We start from the raw sequence: 22,477 nt of genomic DNA, 5'->3' as shown, positions 1-22,477 counted from the left end.
TCTACTACAATAGCCGCTTACCCATTGTCAAGCTATACCCGAGCAAGACAATGCATGCTAGTGCCAGAACGGGTTTGATGTCTCGACTCAACAAGTGATTACTTCCTGTAAATAACTAGTATGGAAGAACTTGTTGAATCTTGCCTGAGCCTTCCTGCAGGAGTTAACAGGAAGTCATCAATTGTCTTATATCTGGATTTTAAAACCTTGTGGCACTAGTACACATTGGCTTGCATGGATATAGCCTGACAATGTGTAAGTGGCTAATGTTTCACTGACTGAAAAAGTGCTGAGGCATTAACAAGGAGCGCTTTGATGAAAGATTGGAGTACTCACTCTCATGTCGAATGACAGGCTCATAAGAGAGAATCATGTCCTCTTGACTCCCTGGTGACATGAAACAATAAGAAAACGGTTACTAAAATAGCTACTATGAAACAGTAAACGGTTACTAAAACAAACATGACATACACGTTCATGCTTATTCTCATGATCAAGTGTCTCACGACAGGAGAAATGTCAATCTGGATGAGTAAAGAAGTGATTAGACACTTGCAATGAAAAGACTCTTGGTGTAAATTGTGACTTCGCCATACTAACAATAGGGATTGAGAGAGTTTATAATGCTTTCGAAGTGAATTGTGACTGTTGCCAAGGGAGTTCAACTCCTCTGCTGCACTATGCAAACAGGCTTTTCAAGTATACATTTTACAACAAACAAACAAACAAACTCTGAGGTTCTTTTCTCTCGTCTGAAATTACGACCAGTGGATGTGTTTTGATTTACAGCTGTGGCCACAAATGAGTGTACTGAGTGGATAATCAAACTACAGCTGGTAGGGACTGCCATATGGACCTCAAAAGGAACCCTTGACCACGGGTCAAGTTATGACTATGGTGATATATTGGTCGCTTCATTGCATTACTTGTCCATACACTTAAATAATATGACATCAAATCAGTTTCTTTAGTCAGAAGATTGTCAATATAGGCCTAATTTAATTTAGGTCACGACTATAGCTCTCAGGAGGATGATCACATTGTGCGCTTGTCTCAAAACCTAAAAAAAAAAACTCTTTGCCACGATTGATTTAACCTTCTACTATTACACACCCAAGTGCCCTGCTTCACTTTGAAGGTTTCAGCATAACACCTAGAAAACCTATATGAACTGTTATCTGGCAACTCACAGTTGTATTTAATTGGTGCTTCTTGGAGATGGCATGTTAAGTTATTTAGTTAGTATGCGCAAAACACAGCCACATCAAACCCCCCCAATACTAGCCATAGTTCTGCTGTAATTATAAAGTGTCAATCTACTTCACATAATTTTTGCTTTTTTATTTATTTCAAATGAAACTCAAGACAGTACCAACATGATTTTGTTCTGCATCTATTTGTACTCTGATCCCGGGATATGGACTCAACATAACATCAATAATACTATATAAGAGAAAGCAAACGTCACACGGGTGGATGTCCATCATTGTCGCAGTAAAATAAAAAGTTGTGACAGAAAAAGAAATGGGAGACAAGAACACCTTTCTTTTTCATGGGATTCAACAATGTGTCAAACTCATTCCATGGAGAAACATTCAAAATGTACTATAAGTGAGATAATTAAAAAGCACAAATATACATAGCATTGACAGTAAGAACCCCTTAGCATGCCAGCCTAAAAAGAGCTGATCCCATTCAGATGATCCGTGTATATCCAAACAGACAACACCTGTCTGTTATAGAAAGAGAGAGATTTACTATAAACAGAATAGTTGCATTAAAAAAAGTACATTTATTTCCAGACTTATAAACACTTCGTTTCCGTCTTTCTTTTTTTGTGGCATGCAAACAATCTTAATGTTAGGAGGTGACAGAAATCAAGACAATCAGGTCCCAAAGTGAGTCGTGATACTACAGCATGCAAACAGGCTATCAATAAGAGTTAATAAGGTAGCGAAAAAACAAAGAGGGGGGAAACGAGCCCAAACTCAAAAGGGAAATGTTTTTGAGGGGATGGGAATTTTGTTTGACTGAACAGACAGGACCATTCCTAAACCAACTTACTCAGCGTCTTTGTCCCATACCCGTCATCACCTATTCCTGGGATGTCCTACATGGCCGTCCCAAGAGCGCAAAGACAAGGAGAGAAGGCAAGGATAGCCGGAAAGGAGGAAGGAAGATGGTAAGTGGCATTAAAGAGTTGAAACGGTGAAATCCTGAAAGGCAAGATTGGTTAGTCCAGCTCAGATCATCGGTCTCAGTGCAGACACCAGACGACCAGCCTAAACCGGTCCTAACTTGCTCAGCACCAGTACAGTTCTCTTATATCACCCCTTTCAGTAATCCTCACATGCTATTATTAAAAATACATTTTTATTTTTATTTTTTTAGGTCATAGCAGATAAGACATGATAGATGAGCCCTGGGGGGAAGTTTTGAGGAACAACTGGTGACTGCTCAGTGCTTGACACAGGCAGATCCTGACTTGAGCTCCCAGATGCCATCACTCCACCAGAGCCAAGAGAGAGAGAGAGAAAAAAGATAGGAGGGAGGCCGGCGCACGTTTCGACAGCGCACCTACGTATCACCTATATGTACCTGTGTCAGTGTTTGTACCTGTATGTGTGAGCATGTTCGAGCCTACAGTACTTACGTTCGAAATCACTGCCATCCTGCTCACCCAGCTCGTTCTTGTAGAATGGGAACTTTCGTGTAAAGATGAGGTTCTTTTTACGCTTGTCATTGAATGACTGTGGAGGAAAGAAAGCATGGGGTGGGGCAAACAGGGAGCTCTAATTGTTGCCACATTCATGCTGACAAACCAACTAGCTGCAATATGTGGGACATGAAGAATTGATGGCGTGGTCACCAGAAATGTTACACATGACGGACTGTACTGACGCTACACTAGCGGATTCATCCCTCAAAGCAGGGTTGAACTATAATAGCCTAATCATTTTGAATGTTGTTGATTTTGCAAAGAAAATATTCAATAAATGAATCAAGACATTTGACAAAACTCTCATTTTGTTTTACAAATTCGAATTGCAACAACAAAGATGCGGTTTGACAAAGACACTGTCAAAATGACTCAATTTGTGATGGAGAAGAATTACACAGCAATATCTGCCATCAGTTACTTCATGTGCCATAATTGCACCCGAAACATTCTGAAAACACTTGAGAATAAAACTAAAACAAGAGAACAGAACAGGTGTTGAAAAGAAAACACACATAATTGCCGATATGTGGTATGCCATGCAGCAAACACGTTACCAGGATCATGCTATGAAATAAGGAATATGGCTGAGACACAAATGACTGTCCAACAATCATGCAGGTTCGAACTTCGGGAGGTGGAGGGATGAGATCCCATGCCATGACGGTTGGGAGTTCTAGGAGCTAAAATGTGAGTAGCGCTGTTTGAGAAGCTTGGAGGCAGCGTGGAGGAGACTGAAGGAATAGCAGTTGTCGTGTTTATCTGCGGCGGACACTCATTTGCAGACATGTACTTCATGAACCCATTCTAAAGGTATATTCTTTGAACCAGCAGTGACCACCGCAACTGGTTCAATAGCAACCTCAACTGCATGTGTTTGATACATTTGGCTCTAACTGTCAGCTGAAATAAGTGTGTCCAATGGGTGGATTACAGTGTGCATAAAAGTTGAGAATTGTATCAAGTAGTGCGAGTAGTAAGCTGTATCATGTATCACAGTGGTTGTGATTCTTACACAGGGGTATCAGAAGGTTTGACATACTGGCATATTTGTTAACGTAGGTAACATCTGTGACAGACTAAGTATCGTGGTCATTTTCAATTGAGAAGGATACAGCAACGCTACTACTGCAATGTGTACATATATTACACACGTAGGGCTCTGGTCAAAAGTAGTGCGCTATATATGGAATATGATGTCTTTTGGGACGCATACTTAGTGTCCTATTGCTATTAATCACAGCTGTAAAGGACATGCTGTAAACGATGCATACAGTCCTTCCCACACCTTCAGGGATTTAAACCTGATCAGTTATGCAAGTCACTGACTGTAAAATGATTCTTGTATTGACACAACTGCTGGAAAAATCCTGCTTCTTAGCCCATTAGTGCTGAAAGTTTGGCCCAGAGCCACATCAAAATACAGGGACCATTTCATGTTTCAAAAGTCTGCTTTACAAGAAACACATTCAGAGCTAGTTATGACATTGCCATGGATACTTGCCCAACAGACAAGCTTATTCAGATGAAAAGGGTTCTGGGTAGACCCAAATGTAATAAAATGTTAAACATATCTTCTTCTTTTTGAGGCACACAAGCAAATAAAATAAATACAAAAGTGGACCTTGTTCAAATACTATATCGACCTTAGTTCAACACCTAGTGACCAAATCAAGAGATTGTTGCCTCTTTGGGAGGCTAAAAGAGGCATACTTCAGCCATAATCTAAGAGGATGTTGTGTATCTCCTTACTGGAAGCTTGATGACATTATTTTTTGCAATTTGTCAATAAAACTTTTACTTTTTTTTTTTTTTAAATAAAGAAGAGGGGCATCTGTTAAACATTTAAATATATTTGTATGGCCTAACCCTCCAAAACCTATTGGAACCCTTTTAAATAAGAGTGCAGGAAATACAAACAAAAATCTTCTCTTTACTTGTAACATAGGTAGGCAAAAACATTGATGAACATGGCTGAATGTCCTGCTGTTATGTCCAAAATTGAATAAGAGTACAAAGTATGGTCATTTGGCTTCTGCTTTTGCAGAGGCTGGGAGTTTCATGAAATTAAAAGAATATCCTCTAATGATTCATTAAAACAAATCTAATTATCTAATGTGCAATGTTTATTTAGGGTCAGGGCTGTGAGGGAAAGCTGTCAGGGAGAGGGGACAGCAAGTAGAGATGTGTTGATGTCTTTTCCACTCAGGCAGAGAGACCTTAGTCATTTATGGCCATCTCTAGTATTAGCCTATCACAACCTCTCCTAATGTGAGGGTAATCTGATTAATTTCACATTAATTCAGATACAAACTACGTTTAGAGGCTACTTTTTCTACTTAAAGGAATTTATTTGATATACAGTATGTGGGTTTACAAGAGTTTCCATTTCGTAAAACGTCTTCAAAAGTTAAGTTGACTTGCCAGTCCTTAGTATAAGATCTTAGCACTTACCCCTTTTGAATCCATTCCAGGTTTGGCATTGAACTTCACTGTCTTTAGACGTGCTCGTTCTTTCCTCTCAACCCTGCCAGTGCAAGGAAAGACACACAAAAGAAGAAAAAAAGAAGTCATATTAGAGTGGATTTTCCATTTCTCCAATGCTCTCTCTGCTGCAATTGATTTGCTTGTCATTTTGTGGGGCTTCACAGTCTACAATACGCCGTGTCACTGTTCGTCTTGCCAGGGAACATTTTCAAACAGCTCTTTCTTATCGGGGCAAAGAATTGCTGCAGAGTCAATTAAACATTCTTTAAATTAAAATCGCCCTCAGCGAATGGCTTTGCTATGTTTAGCAATTTTGTGGGACAGTACATACGGTAGCTAACGTTGGCTCTCGCAATTCCGTCGTTTGCTGAATGCCGTTTCGTGAAAAGTCCTTGCTGCTTTTGCAACTGAGAAAGCAACTCTGTCGATGCTCTTGCCCTCTGCTCAGAATACATATTCCTATTCCTAATATTCCTATTTCTCTGCATGCTTCGTCTGGAAGTGTCGGGACAAGTTGTAGTCTTTCAAGACTGCGACGCTTTCCACACTAAGCACACAGCTTTCCCTGATGCCTCAAATAAGGAGAGCATTTCGCTACACTTGCACGAACATCTACTAATCACGTGCATGTGACAAATAAGATTTGAGAAGTAGTTCGATGTCCACCCTTGCTGGAACACCCTACATTCATTGTCTCCTTTCCTTTTCTTTAAAAAAATTCATTTTTGTGCAATTTCTAGCTAGCTACTAATTGTAACTGTGAAGTGTGTCAACCACTGTCTGTCCTCGTGTAGTTGTTATTTATACGTGCATTCAAAATAAATGTCCCACAGCGGTGGTAGTTAAACCATTACACAAAGGCAAGTATTCGTTGGGTTTTTCATTTGAATTAGAAATACGTTTTTACAAACTTTATTATCGCAAATTCTTTATGTGATTTGAGCATGATTCCACGGGCCGTACTAAATCAGGTCACGGGCCGCATACGGCCCCCGGGTCGGCCTTTGCCCAGGCCTGATCCAGCCAGTCACTTTTGCCGATGTGTGTGTGTCTGGTAGCGGGATCTATCCTACTCTTTTCCTTTCGGTTGGGTTAATACCTGCCAGTCACCCGAACAAACAGCTTTCTTTACCCCTCTCTAACAATACCTGTACAAACTCTATGCAGAGGAGATGTCGTGCTGCATGAGGCAAATGGTGGTTACACCAGATACTGACTGGTTTTCTGTTTCCCGCCCCTAGTTTTTTAAAAAGGTATCTGTGACCAACAGATGCATATCTGTATTACCAGTCATGTGAAATCCATCGATTAAGGCCTAATTTATTTATTTCAATTGACTGATTTCTTTATATTACCTGTAACTTAGTCAAATCTATGAAGTTGCATGTTGAGTTTATATTTTTGTTCAGTATAGCTTGTGTAGAATTAAGTATTTATTGCAGTAAAATGATACACCCAATGTTATTTTTGTTGGGGAACATGTTTTTTTTAAGCATCTCTCAAGCAAATGTGCGAACAGGTAGGGACGTAAAAAGTCCACTGTCCCCCCGGATCAGAAGCTAGCCTTTTGGTCAACCACGTTACGGTTTTGTTTAGCACATCCAACACTCACCTCCTCTTGCTGGGGATGACCCCCATCTCCTCGCTGTCCCCATCGGGGGTCACCCTTCGGGCCTGCCACCATTCATCGTCTGAGGCATTGATGACGTGGAGGATGTCCCCGTATCTAAAGCTGAGGCCTTGGCTAGGGAGGCCACTGTCTTTGGCCTTCTCATAGTCAAACTGTGCTCTGTGATGGTAACAGAAGGAAACATACTATTATATCATTATTAAGGTAAATGCTATCTATTTGGGATGACAGTCCAAAAGAGACCCACCTGACGTAAAGGGAGCGTTTCTGATTGGTTCGGAGGGATCCGGACCCAGAGCTCATGCTGTGGTTCATCATCTGTTCCCGCAGATCATGGATTTTGGCCTCGAAGCGCCCGTACTCTGCAAGGGAAAGACAACACCCAGGAGTACAATAACGTTCCGTTTTACACTCAATGTATACTGCCCTACACTGCAATGGAAAGAAGGGGGGAATCTGTTCAGAACAGTAACCTAGGTTGGCCCTGGTCAAAAGTAGTGCACTGTGTAGGGAATAGGGTGCCATTTGGGATGCATCCCTAAAGGATTATTGTGACGTTGTGTAAAAACAAAGATATATATTTGTTTAAATGCTTACATTTCAATGGACAGAACCAATGTTTTCAACTGATTTATATTGATTGATGTATGTACAGTATTACTATGTAAAAATATCACTGATATTGGCATGTATTTTTATGCATTTTTTTTTGTTGTAATGGCTGATTTTGTTTCCCCGATATATATTTGTGTCCAAAAGTTTTAAAACATTTTTTTTTTGTTTCTTTAATGTAATAAGTTGAATGAAGACGTCAATATGCTTATCATAATATTTAAATGATTTGGTCAATATTAACGATCCTTCACTGTTGCTTAGAAAGTGCATTCCCAGTGATTTGCCTTGTCGAATTTGTCTCGTTTCAAAATACTAGGTTGCAAAGGCTGGTCATGAAGGTGGCTGTGGGACAGGACAGAGAACAGGTTCGATAATGGCAGTCCTATTGGCTCAGGGGGTAAAAATCCCCTACGTACAGATAAAGGATCAACTTATCCTCCCCCAATCCTAGCCGTAGTGGGAAAAATGTCAAACTGACCCAAGATCAGCGTCTTGGGAAACTTCTCCTTACACTGTCCTATTGAGTGAATGCTCTGTTTACAGATCTGAGAGTTTGCAAACTCCCCCGCCCGCAGAAAGCAGTCAATGTTAGAGACAGTGTCTGAAGGGCACATGCAGTACAGAAAGCTCAGATAGTCCTTTAAAATGTTGCTCTCAGGATAGTCGAAGCCCCATGCTTCTTCCCATCCAAACCAAACCTCCACAAAAACCTAAAATCTTATTTAAATCAAATTTGATGTCACATGCTTCATAAAACAGGTGTAGACTAAGAGTGAAATGCTTACTTATGGGCCCCTTTTCAACAATGCAGAAAGAAAAATATAGAAATGCTCAGAAAAGCAGTAATGATATCTTCCAAGAAGAAATGGCAAACTGTATTTCCATTGAACTCCATGCCACTTTGCTCCATCAATTTGAAAGTTGTCATGACACCACCTCTATATAAAGTTTGGGGATGATATATATATATATATATATAAAACTTTGAAGTCAGCGGTTTAATTACATTTTGACCACAATATGCTAAAATAATGCTAATACTATCTCATGAAACCTACTGTGATGACATTTGGGAGAAAGGTTCAAAGCCCCCTACCAGACCAAAGAATAATAATAATAAAAAAAATAATCACAAGGTCTCTGAAAGGGATTGTGTAGCTTTGAAGTTACTTAAATTATTTGGATGTGAGTCAGCGGTTGGTGACCGTGGCTAGGTAAACCAGCTCAAAAAGTATATATTTTTTTCCATAGACCGATTTGATTGTGAGGAAACTAAATATGTAATTAAATGTGAGATAGTAATGTGCGTGAACTATCCTTGTAATAAAACGCTGCTGCAGAAGTCGTTATTGAAGCCCTGGGCAGCCATTCAGCTAATGAGGCAGAAAGACTCACTTCAGCCTAAAGCCCACAACATACCTCGGTATAGCAGTCAGCTAAAGCAGGACTGAGAGCGCATGACCCAGTCAATCAGACTAACGTTTGGACGGAGAGAGTTCATTATTCAGATTGGACAAAAAACATCTCCTGGAACAGTTTACAACAGTAAGGTTCCATACAAAATACATGGACACAAACACAACAAATCATCCAAAGAGGGAATCCGCGAGTCTTAAAGCCTATTTCTTCCCAGACACATGTAATGTGCTTCCCCCTGAGAATGCAGTTTTGGGGAGAATAAGAGCAGATTCGCCCAGGCTGTGCCTTCAATGAGAGAGATGAGGATGCGCATTACAACCAGCAGAAAGACCGTTCTCAGCGTTGACAAATTCTGGCATTGCAATACTGAGATGCAGAGAGAGAGAAAGAAAAAGAGAGAAAGATATTCAGTGATCTAACGAGATGTGAGGTCCTAAAACAGGTCTTGTAATGTGTCCGAGGAAAATCGTGTCATCTGAAGAAAAACCTTTTGAGTGTCGGAAGAGCCATTCCTTAATCTTTGTTTCGTTTGACAAAGATGCCAGGTCTACCATTTTAATTTGAGATTTGTCTAATCTTGTTTTGCGCCACTTATAATATATAATAATAATTATGCCATAAAGCAGATCCTTTTCTCCAAAGCGACTTACATGCATATGTTTTAACTATGGGTGGTCCCAGGAATCAAAACCACCACCCTGGCAATAAAAGCACCATGCTCTACCAACTGAGCTACTAAGAAGCATAATGAAAAACAGTCGCATCTGCAAACCTGAGCAGTCATGCAGCTACAGTGCATTCGGAAAGCATTCAGACCCCTTATTATAAAATTGATTAAATTGTTCCCCCCCCCATCAATCTACACACAATACCCCATAATGACAAAGCAAAAACAAGTTTTTTTATTTTTATATTTGCAAATGTATTTAAAAAAAACTGAAATACAATATATACTTAAGTATTCAGACCCTCTACTCAGTACTTTGTTGAAGCACCTGTGGCAGCGATTACAGCCTCGAGTCTTCTTGGGTGAGACGCTACAAGCTTGGCACACCTGTATTTGGGGAGTTTCTCCCATTTTTCTCTGCAGGTCTTCTCAAGCTCTGTCAGGTTGGATGGGGAGCCTCGCAGCACAGCTATTTTCAGGTCTCTCCAGAGATGTTCAATTGGGTTCAAGTCCAGGCTCTGGCTGGGCCACTCAAGGACAGACTTGTCCCGAAGCCACTCCTGCGTTGTCTTTGCTGTGTGCTTAGGATTGATGTCCTGTTGGAGAGTGAACCTTTGCCCCAGTCTGAGGTCCTGAGTGCTCTGGAGCAGGTTTTCATCAATGATCTCTCTGTACTTTGCTCTGTTAATCTTTCCCTTTATCCTGACTACTCTCCCAGTCCCTGCCGCTGAAAAACATCCACACAGCATGATGCTGCCACCACCATGCTTCCCCGTCCAGATGTACGCTTGGCATTCAGGCCAAAGAGTTCAACCTTGGTTTCATCAGACCAGAGAATCTTGTTTATCATGGTCTGAGAGTCCTTTAGGTGCCTTTTGGCAAACTCATGTGCCTTTCTGAGGAGTTGCTTCCGTCTGGCCACTCTTACCATAAAGGCCTGATTGGTGCAGAGATGGTTGTCCTTCTGGAAGGTTCTCCCATCTCTGGAGCTCTATCAGAGTGACCATCAGGTAGTTGGTCACCTCCCTGACCAAGGCCCTTTTCCCTGATTGCTCAGATTGGCCGGGCGGCCAGCTCTAGGAAGAGTCTTGGTGGTTCCAAACGTCTTCCATTTAAGAATGATGGAGGCCACTGTGTTCTTGTGGACCTTCAATGTTGCAGAATGTTTTCGTACCCTTCCCGAGATCTGTGCCTCGACAAAATCCTGTCTCGGAGCTCTACGGTCAATTCCTTTGACCTCATAGCTTGGATTTCTCTCTGACATGCACTGTCAACTGTGGGACCTTATATAAACAGGTGTATGCCTTTCCAAATCATGTCCAATCAATTGAATTTACCACAGGTGGACTCCAATCAAGTTGTAGAAACATCTCAAGGATGATCAATGGAAACAGGATGCACCGGAGCTCAATTTCGAGTCTCATAGCAAAGTTCTGAATACTTAAGTAAATATTTTTTATATTTTATTATACATTTGCTAAAAATTTTAAAAACCTGCTTTCACTTTGTCATTATGGGGTATTGTGTGTAGATAGATGAGGAAAATATTAATTTAATCAATTTCAGAATAAGGTTGTAATCTAACAAAATGTGGAAAAAGGGAAGGGGTTTGAATACTTTCCGAGTGCACTGTATTGGTTTCCTTACCCTTACCCATGCTTTCAGTGGTGTGCAGTTTAATAGCAACATTTCTGTAATTCTGTAACATTTTTTCCATGGCTTATGACATGTCTGTATGCTATTCACAATGCAAGTGAATATCCGTGATTTTCGATCATCTTTTGTGTTTTATGGGTAAATCATATTTTTACAACTTTATTGAGCTACACAATCAATTTTAGACACTTTGGGATAATTTGGACATGAAACTTAGCAATCAGAAAAAAATATTTTTAAATAGTGTATTAACATATATTTTTTGAAAGGAAACATTAATAGTATGTGCTACCTAAAAAAGAAAATCCTCTCTGCATGTACTTGAATGTGTCATGAACCATGATTACTTTTTCTCTGTTACCTATATACTAAGTTTTTGCACCAATGCAATGTTGGTCTGTAATTTTTAGAAGGAATAAAACTAAACAAATAAATAATTGAAGAATTGAACAGGCAATTAAATGTTGGCCTTAAATGTATTTTTTTTTTTCTCTCTCTCCGAACAAAGGTTTAGAACATCTGGCCATTATCAAGCACAATTTAGGAAGAAGAGTGACATTTTTTGGTGGTAAGAAAATTCAGAAAGGAAACTGCATTCAGTGAGAAAAGGATGTGTGGATGGATGGAATAGGATGTGTTGATGGATGGAATAGGATGTGTGGATGTATGGAATAGGATGTGTTGATGGATGGAATAGGATGTGTTGATGGATGGAATAGGATGTGTGGATGGATGGAATAGGATGTGTTGATGGATGGAATAGGATGTGTGGATGGATGGAATAGGATGTGTAGATGGATGGAATAGGATGTGTGGATGGATGGAATAGGATGTGTTGATGGATGGAATAGGATGTGTGGATGGATGGAATAGGATGTGTAGATGGATGGAATAGGATGTGTGGATGGATGGAATAGGATGTGTGGATGGAAGGAATAGGATGTGTGGATGGATGGAATAGGATGTGTTGATGGATGATGTGAGATCATGTCTTATACCAGGATAAAAAGCACAGTGGGCATTGGTTTAGGGCTCTGAACTGGGGTATAGTAGCAAGACCTGAAAGACAGGCTGTGACTGAATTCTCGTCTCTATATTTACGACAGTTGGTGCATTACAAAGAAACTAAGGAACACACAACCTTTGTTTTAATACAATATATGACATATTTTTGCTAACTTTCTGCATTTAAAATAATCGTTTGATCTCTAAATCCCCAGAACATGTCACGACAACTCAACACATCATTACTGGGACAAGCCAATTTTCCTGCTCTAAACATTGCAAAGTTTGGCAGTATAAAGAACTTTATATATGATGTTTTATTATTTATAAACAGCTCAACATAAACAAAATAATACAAAAAAACATGTATGATGTGAATCTATATGTCGTGTTTTTCAGCGTTGCAAAGGCAAGGGACACAAATGCCACGCAAATTCAAAAATGACCCCAGGACATAACATAAGAATTCAGTCACAGCCATATAGGAGGGGGGTGAATGGAAATGAGGTATGCATCTGTGCATGCAGAGTGAAATACGTAATACAGTGTTCACCGCAGGCTGTGGAAGGGTAACGTGGTGGTGGAAGGAAGGATTCAAATGTTGTAAAGTGTGGATTGGGATTTGAGGTTCTGTTTACACTTGCATATCCAGCGATTCATCTTGCATCTTGGTTTATTAGTTAGGCGGTTCTGAATTATCAAAAGCGGTATTTCAACTTTCAGTTAAATCTTCACTAAGTTTTGAGGTTCGATACATTGCCAAAAACTCTCCAATAGACAAGCAATTACTCAGCAACAATTTATTTTATGGCACTGTACTGGTATTTCCTTTACATTTCCTGCAGTGAAGGTGACCTGCCATAATATGGAAGCAAGAGCAATTGCAAAGCTTGATGATTGTATTCAAGCAGTTATGTACCGTCATCACAATATAGGCTAAAATGAAAGGATTGCTGTCAAATACTCCCACGTTTCTTCTTTGACCTGCTATTGCCAAAATCCTATGGAAAACAGAATTGACAGCTTTTAATTTGATTGTCATCAATTATATTGGCAGACAGTTCAGTGTGCTAGTGAAGGCAACAAGTACTTATCCGATAATACATTTCTATGAGCAAATGTGAGTTTGTATTGTTATTCACAATTACTTCAGGGGTGGGAAATATTTTTGTTGAGGGCCACATCAGGATTTCGAATTTCTCTATGATTTTAGACATTCAGGTGTAAACTGAAGTCGTTTATCCAAAATAATAATTGTATCATATTCGGGATACCGGATACTACCCACCCCGATCTGCAGTATGTGTACTGTGTGTGTTGGTGTGTGTGGGTGTGTAGGAGAGGGGGTGAGGTAAGATCTTGCAAGATGGGAAGATGAGGGACAAAAAGGGGGAGGAGGGGCTGTCTGATACAAGGAATAAGCCTGTGAATGAGCAGGGGTAAGTGGACTGCCCGTGACTGGCCACACTCCAGTAATCCTCCCCCCCAAGCCCCCCGTGAGGAACGTCCATGTTCAGAGCTGCCACTGGGGCCAGATTGCTCAACTTTGACCCTGGGCGCTGATCACATGGCACAAACCTGGTGCTGGCGAAGGGGCCCGGCGCGGGGAGCACAAAGCAAGTTCTGACGGGTGAGAAAAGAGAGCAGTCGTCAGTTTGGGGAGTGATCGTCAGCAGGGAGTCCTGTGTGCCAGTCTGTTTTATGGTCAAATCTCAACCACATGATTCAAGCAGGCACTTACATCCCCAGTGTCAAAACAGTCTCAAACTTCATACCCTTTACTGTTTCTGAGGACAACCTTCAGACAAACCAATTCAGAACATAACAATCTTCCCAGAATGCACCTTTACACAGTGATTCTGAAAGTCCAGGCCCATGACTCACTGTTACTGCAGTCATCCCCTGAAGTATCGCCAAATGCAATTGCTGACTTTAATCCAATATGGCATGTCTTGGCACACCAATCAAAGCAACCCAGTGTGAAATGTCAATATTTGTACACAGGATGTGGTCATCCTAGGGCAGTGATCATTCACTTTTTCTGAGCCAATGCAACATTAAAAACAGTGCTGTATGAATGAGGGTTGGGTAGTGAAACATTTTTTATTTGATTTCACTGGACTCGCAGTGCCTGCATCTGAAGGTCAGTCTCTCAGCGAATGGAGGGAGAGAGCAACAGAGGGTCCACCTCTCACCACCCAGGTAGCTGAATTTGCACATTCAGACTAATGACATTTTTCAAAATGGGACCACTTCGCCTGCCCGGTGTACCAGGAAAGTTAATCAAGTGTAAGTAGCCTTGCACTAGCCTTGGCTTGTGTGAGATGGAACGGCTCAGAGGAGTAGGTTTCTGTTTCTGTTGCTTGAGGCAGCTTGATGTACAAGTACACCACTGGGCAGGACGTTAGTCTATCGCAGGGCCTTACCCACAATCTATCTCCTTAATGCGGAGTGCCAAGCTGAGATGCATTGGGTCTAATTTTACCAGTATTTGGTATGACTCGGCCTGGGATCGAACTTCCAACCTTCCAATCTCAGAGCGGGAACAAGGCCACTGAGTTGGTCTTGTTAATCAAGTGTACCTATCGCTAATAGCGTGAAAGGGATTTAATAAACGGGAGTGCACTGCTTTATCGTTGGCTATTCAACAGAAAAGTTTGCTGATCGACTAGGAATGCCTTAAGATTGACCAGTCGATTTGCAATTGACGGGATGGCGACCACTGTTCTAGAGTGTGTGTTGTCATGTGCCTTTCGCCTTGATCATGAAGCTCAGTGATTGACCGTCACAGCTGATACTCACCCTCGGGACGGTACTGGGCAATGATGGTGACCGTTTGGCCCGCCCCCTTTAGTGCTGCAGCCGCTTGCTCGTGGGTGGCCCCGCGTAGGTCGATGCCATTAACCTGCATTGACAAAGACACATTGATCTGTACATACATTTTCCACTTTGTACAACTGCAAACAAAAAATAACAAGTCAAACAGGTCCCTCCCTCCTTCCCTCTCAACCCATTAATCTCAACCCCTGTGTGTGTGTGCCTGTGTGCTTACTATTCAATGCCTGTCTGACAGTGTGACGTGAAGAGACTGGGAAGTGGGAGGGAAAGTGAGAGACTGATTGAAAGACTACGTGCCTGAGAGTACATGCCTGAGAGAAAGAGGGAACAAGTTATTCTTAGACATGTAAATCAGGCCAGAGCTGAAATGCACCTTAACTGCCTACTTTGATCAAGTTGCCAGGGCAGGGGCGTCAGAAAGGCTATTGTAGGGTATGTCTCAAGTTTTGAGGGAGCGTTCAATTGGCATGGTGACTGCAGGAATGTCCACCAGAGCTATTGCCAGAGTTACATTTTCATTTCCCTACTATACTACTACTACTTCATTTTTGAGAATTTGTCAGTACGTCCAACCGGCCTCACAACCGTAGGCCAGTGCATTGCGTCGTGTGGGTGAGCAGTTTGTTGATGTCAATGTTGTGAACAGAGTGCCCCATGGTGGCAGTGGGTTTATGGTATGGGCAGGCATAAACTACGGACAATGAACACAATTGCATTTTATTGATGACAATTTGAATGCACAGCGATGCCGTAACGAGATCCTGAAGCCCATTGTCGTGCCATTCACCCGCCACCATCACCTCATGTTTCAGCATGATAATGCACGGCCCCATGTCGCAAGGACCTGTACACAATTACCGGAAGCTGAAAATGTCCCAGTTCTTCCATGGCCTGCATACTCACCAGACATGTCACCCATTGAGCACGTTCGGGATGCTCTGGATCGACATTGTGTTCCAGTCCTGGTCCCCCGTGGGAATCGAACCCACAACCATAGCATTGCAAGCACCATGCTCTACCAACTGAGCCGCATCATCACAAACCACTTTATGTCTCAATGTACTCAATTACCGTATTGTGTCTTGTTTTTCTTCATGGTGATGGTAAGTCTACAGGTACAAACCAAGATGACCAGCCTATGTACAATACAGTAATGTACCTTTACATTAAGAGGTTGTAAGAATGGCAAATTAATACTGCACAAAAAGTGGTTGTTTCCGTGTTATTTGACCAAGAAAATTATAAAATATGATGTGGATGTTTTATGTCTTTGCCCATAACTCTGCACCGTGTGATGTAAAGTTTTCAAGGACAGGTTTGGTTCTATCTGGAGTCTATTCAAATGGCATCACAGAGAAAGGGACAGGGCAACACTGTTACAATTCCAACTATTGATTCTTGCAAGAGCATAGCTGAGATGGTGAATTCTTAATTATTTTTGTCGAGCTGCTGACGTCTATGTCAGTCCTCTAATACTAGTAAAGGCCCAGTACACTGCATTTGTGAAAAAATATCTATTTCAAAAAAGGGTGTCAAGAACTGCAACGTATTTCAAAACATTAGGAACACCTTCCTAAAATTTAGTTCCAACCCCTTTTGCCCCCAGAACAGCCTCAATTTGTCAGGGCAGAGAATCTACAAGGTATTGAAAGCGTTTCCACAGGGATGCTGGCACATGTTGACTCCAATGTTTCCCACAGTTGTGTCAAGTTGGCTGGATATCATTTGGGTATTGGACCATTTTTGTTACACAAAGGAAACTGTTGAGTGTGAAAAACCCAGCAGCGTTGCAGTTCTTGACACACTCAAACTAGTGCGCCTGGCACCTATAACCATACCCCTTTCAAATGCAATTCTCTTTAGTCCTGCCCATTCACCCTCTGAATGGCACACATAAGCCATGTCTCAATTGTCTCAAGGCTGAACAATCCTTATTCAACCTGTCTCCTCCCCTTCATCTACACTGATTTGAAGTGGATTTAACAAGTGACATCAATAAGGGATCATAGCTTTCAACTGGATTCACCTGGTCAGTTAGTCATGGAAAGAACAGATGTTCCTAATGTTTTGTACAATCAGTGAAAATAATCCAAAAATAGTGAAATTATCAAGGTAAAATAAATAAATAATGATATTCTTTTTTTTATATAAGTATGAGTAATGAGACAAACATTGGAATAGTTGGTCAACATGTTGTTCATTTATAGCCTCAAAGGCTCCAGATATACGATGCCAGCATGTGTTTGCACCCACATGTGTATACTGTATGTTTGTACATAAAGTGCCTTCGGAAAGTATTCAGACCCCTTGACGTTTTCTACATTTTGTTACGTTATTATTCTAAAATGGATTAAATACAACATTTTCCTCATCAATCTACACACAATTGGCCATTTTTGCACATGTGCACATTCAACAAGTAGGCTATACGTTAATGACAGTAGGCCAAAAAGGTGTTAGAAGAGGTTAACGTTCGATTACAAGCATTCGATTTTGAAATGGCATAGGCCTACATTATTTGGGATTTGTGTACCCATGAGAACTGTTTTCACGGTGAAACATAATAAAGTGTTACGTCAGCATAGTTACACTTGCAGTGCCTCTTCCGAGATCTCCAAGATCCATGATTCATTGCATTCTTGGGCACAGGGACTATAGCGGTTTGCTTGAAACATCTACAGTACATTTGACTTTCCACATTTTGTTATGTTACATACAGCCTTATTCGAAAATGAATTAAATCATTTTTTCCCACATCAATCTACAAGCACTGTCCGCTAACGACAAAGCGAAAACAGGTTTACATTTTTTTGGTGCAAATGTATTAAAAATAAAAAAAGATACATTATTTACATAAGTATTCAGACCCTTTGCTATGAGACTCGAAATTGAGCTCCGGTCTATCCTGTTTCGATTGATCATCCTTGAGATGTTTCAACAACTTGGAGTCCACCTGTGGTAAATTCAATTGATTGGACAGTTGACAGTGGATGTCAGAGAAAAAACCAAGCCATGAGGTCGAAGGAATTGTCCGTAGAGCTCCGAGACAGGATTGAAGGTCCCCAAGAACACAGTGGCCTCCATCATTCTTAAATGGAAGAAGTTTGGAACCACCAAGACTCTTCCTAGAGCTGGCCACCCGGCCAAACGGAGAAATTGAGGGAGAAGGGCCTTGGTCAGGGAGGTGACCAAGAACCTGATGGTCACTGTGACACAGCTCTATAGTTCCTCAGTGGATATGGTAGAACCTTCCAGAAGGACAACCATCTCTGCAGCACTTCACCAATCAGGCCTTTATGGTAGAGTGGCCAGACGGAAGCCTCTTCTCAGTTAAAGACACATGACAGCCCCCTTGGAGTTTGCCAAAAGGCACCTAAAGGACAAAGACCATGAGAAACAAGATTATCTGGTCTGAAAAAAGCAAGATTTAACTCTTTGGCCTGAATGCCAAGCGTCATGTCTGGAGGAAACCTGGCACCATCCCTATGGTGAAGCATGATGGTGGCAGCATCATGTTGTGGGGATGTTTTTTCAGCAGCAGGGACTGGGAGACTAGTCAGGACTGAAGGAAAGCTGAACAGTGCAAAATACAGAGAGCCTTGATGAGAACCTGCTCCAAAGCGCTCAGGACCTCAGACTGAGACGAAGGTTCACCTTCCAACAGTACAACGACCCTAAGCACACAGCCAAGACAACGCAGGAGTGGCTTAGGGACCAGATCAAACATCTCTGGAGAGACCTGAAAATAGCCGTGCTGCGACACTCATCCATCCTGACAGAGCTTGAGAGGATCAGCAGAGAAGAATGGGAGAAACTCCCCAAACAAAGGTGTGCCATGCTTGTAGCATCATATCCAAGAAGACTCAAAGATGTAATCGCTGCCAAAGGTACTTCAACAAAGTACTGAGTAAAGCGTCTGAATTCTTATGTAAATGTATTATTTCAGTTTTTCGAATTTGCAAAAATGTCTAAAAACCTGTTTTGGTTTGTCATTATAGGGTATTGTGTGTAGATTGATGAGGGAAAAAAACAAACAATTTAATAACATTTATAATAAGGTTGTAACGTAACAAAATGTGGAAAAAGTCAAGGGGTCTGAATACTTTCCGAATGCACCGTAAGTGTGTCAACAACAGTGCTTCCGGCGCCGACAGAGATGGCCGCCTCGCTTCGCGTTCCTAGGAAACTATGCAGTATTTTACTTGCCAATGTCCAGTCTCTTGACAGCAAGGTTGATGAAATCCGAGCAAGGGTAGCATTCCAGAGGGACATCAGAGACTGTAACGTTCTTTGCTTCACGGAAACATGGCTCACTCAAGAGACGCTAACGGAATCGGTGCGGCCAGCTGGTTTCTTCACGCATCGCACCGACAGAAACAAACATCTTTCTGGTAAGAAGAGGGGCGGGGCGTATGCCTTATGATTAACGAGACGTGGTGTGATCATAACATCATACAGGAACTCAAGTCCTTCTGTTCACCTGACTTAGAATTCCTCACAATCAAATGTAGACCGCATTATCTACCAAGGGAATTCTCTTCGATTATAATCACAGCCGTATATATTCCCCCCCAAGCAGACACATCGATGGCCCTGAACAAACTTTATTTGACTCTTTGCAAACTGGAAACCACACATCCTGAGGCTGCATTCATTGTAGCTGGGGATTTTAACAAGGCTAATCTGAAAACAAGACTCCCTAAATTGTATCAGCATATCGATTGCGCAACCAGGGCTGGTAAAACCTTGGATCATTGCTATTCAAACTTCCGCGAGCATATAAGGCCCTCCCCCGCCCTCCTTTCGGAAAAGCTGACCACGACTCCATTTTGTTGCTTCCTGCCTACAGACAGAAACTAAAACAAGAAGCTCCCACGCTCAGGTCTATTCAACGCTGGTCCGACCAATCTGATTCCACGCTTCAAGACTGCTTCGATCACGTGGATTGGGATATGTTCCGCATTGCGTCCAACAACAACATTTACGAATACGCTGACTCGGTGAGCGTGTTCAATAGAAAGTGCATTGAGGATGTCATTCCCATAGCAACGATTAAAACATTCCCAAACCAGAAACCGTGGATTGATGGCAGCATTCGCGTGAAACTGAGAGCCGAACCACTGCTTTTAACCAGGGAAAGGTGACCGGAAACATGACCGAATACAAACAGTGTAGCTATTCCCTCCGCAAGGCAATCAAACAAGCTAAGCCTCAGTATAGAGACAAAGTAGAGTCACAATTCAACGGCTCAGACACAAGAGGTATGTGGCAGGATCTACAGTCAATCACGGATTACAAAAAGAAAACCAGCCCTATCACGGACCAGGATGTCTTGCTCCCAGGCAGACTAAATCACTTTTTTGCCCGCTTTGAGGACAATACAGTGCCACTGACACGACCCGCAACCAAAACCTGCAGACTCTCCTTCACTGCAGCCCATGTGAGGAAAACATTTAAACGTGTTAACCTTTTGTAACTAGGGGGCAGTATTTTCATTTTTGGATAAAAAACGTTCCCGTTTTAAACGGGATATTTTGTCACGACAAGATGCTCGACTATGCATATAATTGACAGCTTTGGATAGAAAACACTCTAACATTTCCAAAACTGCAAAGATATTGTCTGTGAGTGCAACAAAACTGATGTTACAGGCGAAACCCAGATAAAAATCCAATCAGGAAGTGCCCCATATTTTGAAAGCGCTGCATGCCAATGACTCCTTATATGGCTGTGAATGGGCTACGAATGAGCTTACGTTTTCTACGTATTCCCCAAGGTGTCTACAGCATTGTGATGTCTTTTTACGCGTTTATGTTGAAGAATAGCCGTAAGGGACCACATTGAGCTAGTGGTCACATGATGGCTCCTGCAGAAAATCTTGCGTAAAGTACTGGGGTAGCCATTATTCCAATCGCTTCTAATGAGAAACCAATTGTCCCAACGGATATATTATCGAATAGATATGTGAAAAACACCTTGAGGATTGATTCTAAACAACGTTTGCCATGTTTCTGTCGATATTATGAAGCTAATTTGGAAAAAAGTTTGGCGTTGTAGTGACCATTTTCCGGTCGATTTCTCAGCCAAACGTGTAGAACAAACGGGAGCTATTTCGCCTACAAAAATAATATTTTTGGAAAAAAGGAACATTTGCTATCTAACTGGGAGTCTCCTGAGTGAAAACATCCGAAGTTCTTCAAAGGTAAATTATTTAATTTGATTGCTTTTCTTATTTTCGTGAAATGCTGGGTATAATGCTATGCTAGGCTAAGATAAACTTACACAAATGCTTGTCTAGCGTTGGCTGTAAAGCATATTTTGAAAATCTGAGATGACACTGTGATTAACAAAAGGCTATTTGTGATTTTCATGAATAGGAACATTTTCTAGGGATATTTATGTCCGCTGCGTTATGCTAATTAGTTTGAGGCGATGATTACGCTCCCGCATGCGGGATGGGTAGTGTCAAGCAAGGCTGCAGGCCCAGACGGCATCCCCAGCCACATCCTCAGAGCATGCACAGACCAGCTGGCTGGTGTGTTTACGGACATAATCAATCAATTCTTATCCCAGTCTGCTGTTCCCACATGCTTCAAGAGGGCCACCATTGTCCCTGTTCCCAAGAAAGCTAAGGTAACTGAGCTAAACGACTACCGCCCCGTTGCACTCACTTCCGTCATCATGAAGTACTTTGAGACTTTGAGTACTTTGACTAGTCAAGGGTCATATCACCTCCCCCCTACCTGACCCTAGACCCACTCCAATTTGCTTACCGCCCAAATAGGTCCACAGACGATGCAATCTCAACCACACTGGACACTGCCCTAACCCATCTGGACAAGAGGAATACCTATGTGAGAATGCTGTTCATCAACTACAGCTCAGCATTTAACACCATAGTACCCTCCAAACTCGTCATTAAGCTTGAGACCCTGGGTCTCGACCCCGCCCTGTGCAACTGGGTACTGGACTTCCTGACGGGCCGCCCCCAGGTGGTGAGGGTAGGTAACAAAATCTCCACCCCGCTGATCCTCAACACTGGGGCCCCACAAGGGTGCGTTCTGAGCCCTCTCCTGTACTCCCTGTTCACCCATGACTGCGTGGCCATGCACGCCTCCAACTCAATCATCAAGTTTGCGGACCACACTACAGTGGTAGGCTTGATTACCAACAACGATGAGACGGCCTACAGGGAGGAGTTGAGGCCCCTTGGAGTGTGGTGTCAGGAAAATAACCTCACACTCAACGTCAACAAAACAAAGGAGATGATTGTGGACTTCAGGAAACAGCACCCCCTTATCCACATCGATGGGACAGTAGTGGAGAGGGTAGTAAGTTTTAAGTTCCTCGGCGTACACATCACGGACAAACTGAATTGGTCCACCCACACAGACAGCGTCATGAAGAAGGCGTAGAAGCGCCTCTTCAACCTCAGGAGGCT

General features: G+C 42.0%; 1 protein-coding gene across 23 annotated transcripts in view; it reads right to left on the bottom strand.

The window, feature by feature from the left end:
- dlg2 (discs, large homolog 2 (Drosophila)) overlaps window positions 1-22,477 on the bottom strand; it is a 367,048-nt gene that overhangs the window by 14,843 nt on the left and 329,728 nt on the right. For 13 of the 23 annotated variants that reach the window (XM_029627161.2, XM_029627160.2, XM_029627164.2 and 10 more), the window contains 7 exons: window positions 15,001-15,103; window positions 13,777-13,821; window positions 7,084-7,198; window positions 6,819-6,995; window positions 5,174-5,246; window positions 2,654-2,750; window positions 337-387 (listed from right to left, as the gene is read on the bottom strand). In XM_029627161.2, the coding sequence (XP_029483021.2) occupies window positions 337-387; window positions 2,654-2,750; window positions 5,174-5,246; window positions 6,819-6,995; window positions 7,084-7,198; window positions 13,777-13,821; window positions 15,001-15,103 (661 nt within the window). Of the gene's footprint in view, window positions 1-336; window positions 388-2,064; window positions 2,111-2,653; window positions 2,751-5,173; window positions 5,247-6,818; window positions 6,996-7,083; window positions 7,199-13,776; window positions 13,822-15,000; window positions 15,104-22,477 lie in introns of all 23 variants that reach the window. The other 10 variants (XM_029627166.2, XM_029627175.2, XM_029627169.2 and 7 more) reach the window with 3 other exon arrangements.

This window comes from Oncorhynchus nerka, linkage group LG22 (genome assembly GCF_034236695.1).
Source record: "Oncorhynchus nerka isolate Pitt River linkage group LG22, Oner_Uvic_2.0, whole genome shotgun sequence".
NCBI classification, from domain to species: Eukaryota; Metazoa; Chordata; class Actinopteri; order Salmoniformes; family Salmonidae; genus Oncorhynchus; species Oncorhynchus nerka.
Note: the sequence above shows the minus strand (reverse complement) of the source record. Positions and strands in the feature narration are given on the sequence as shown.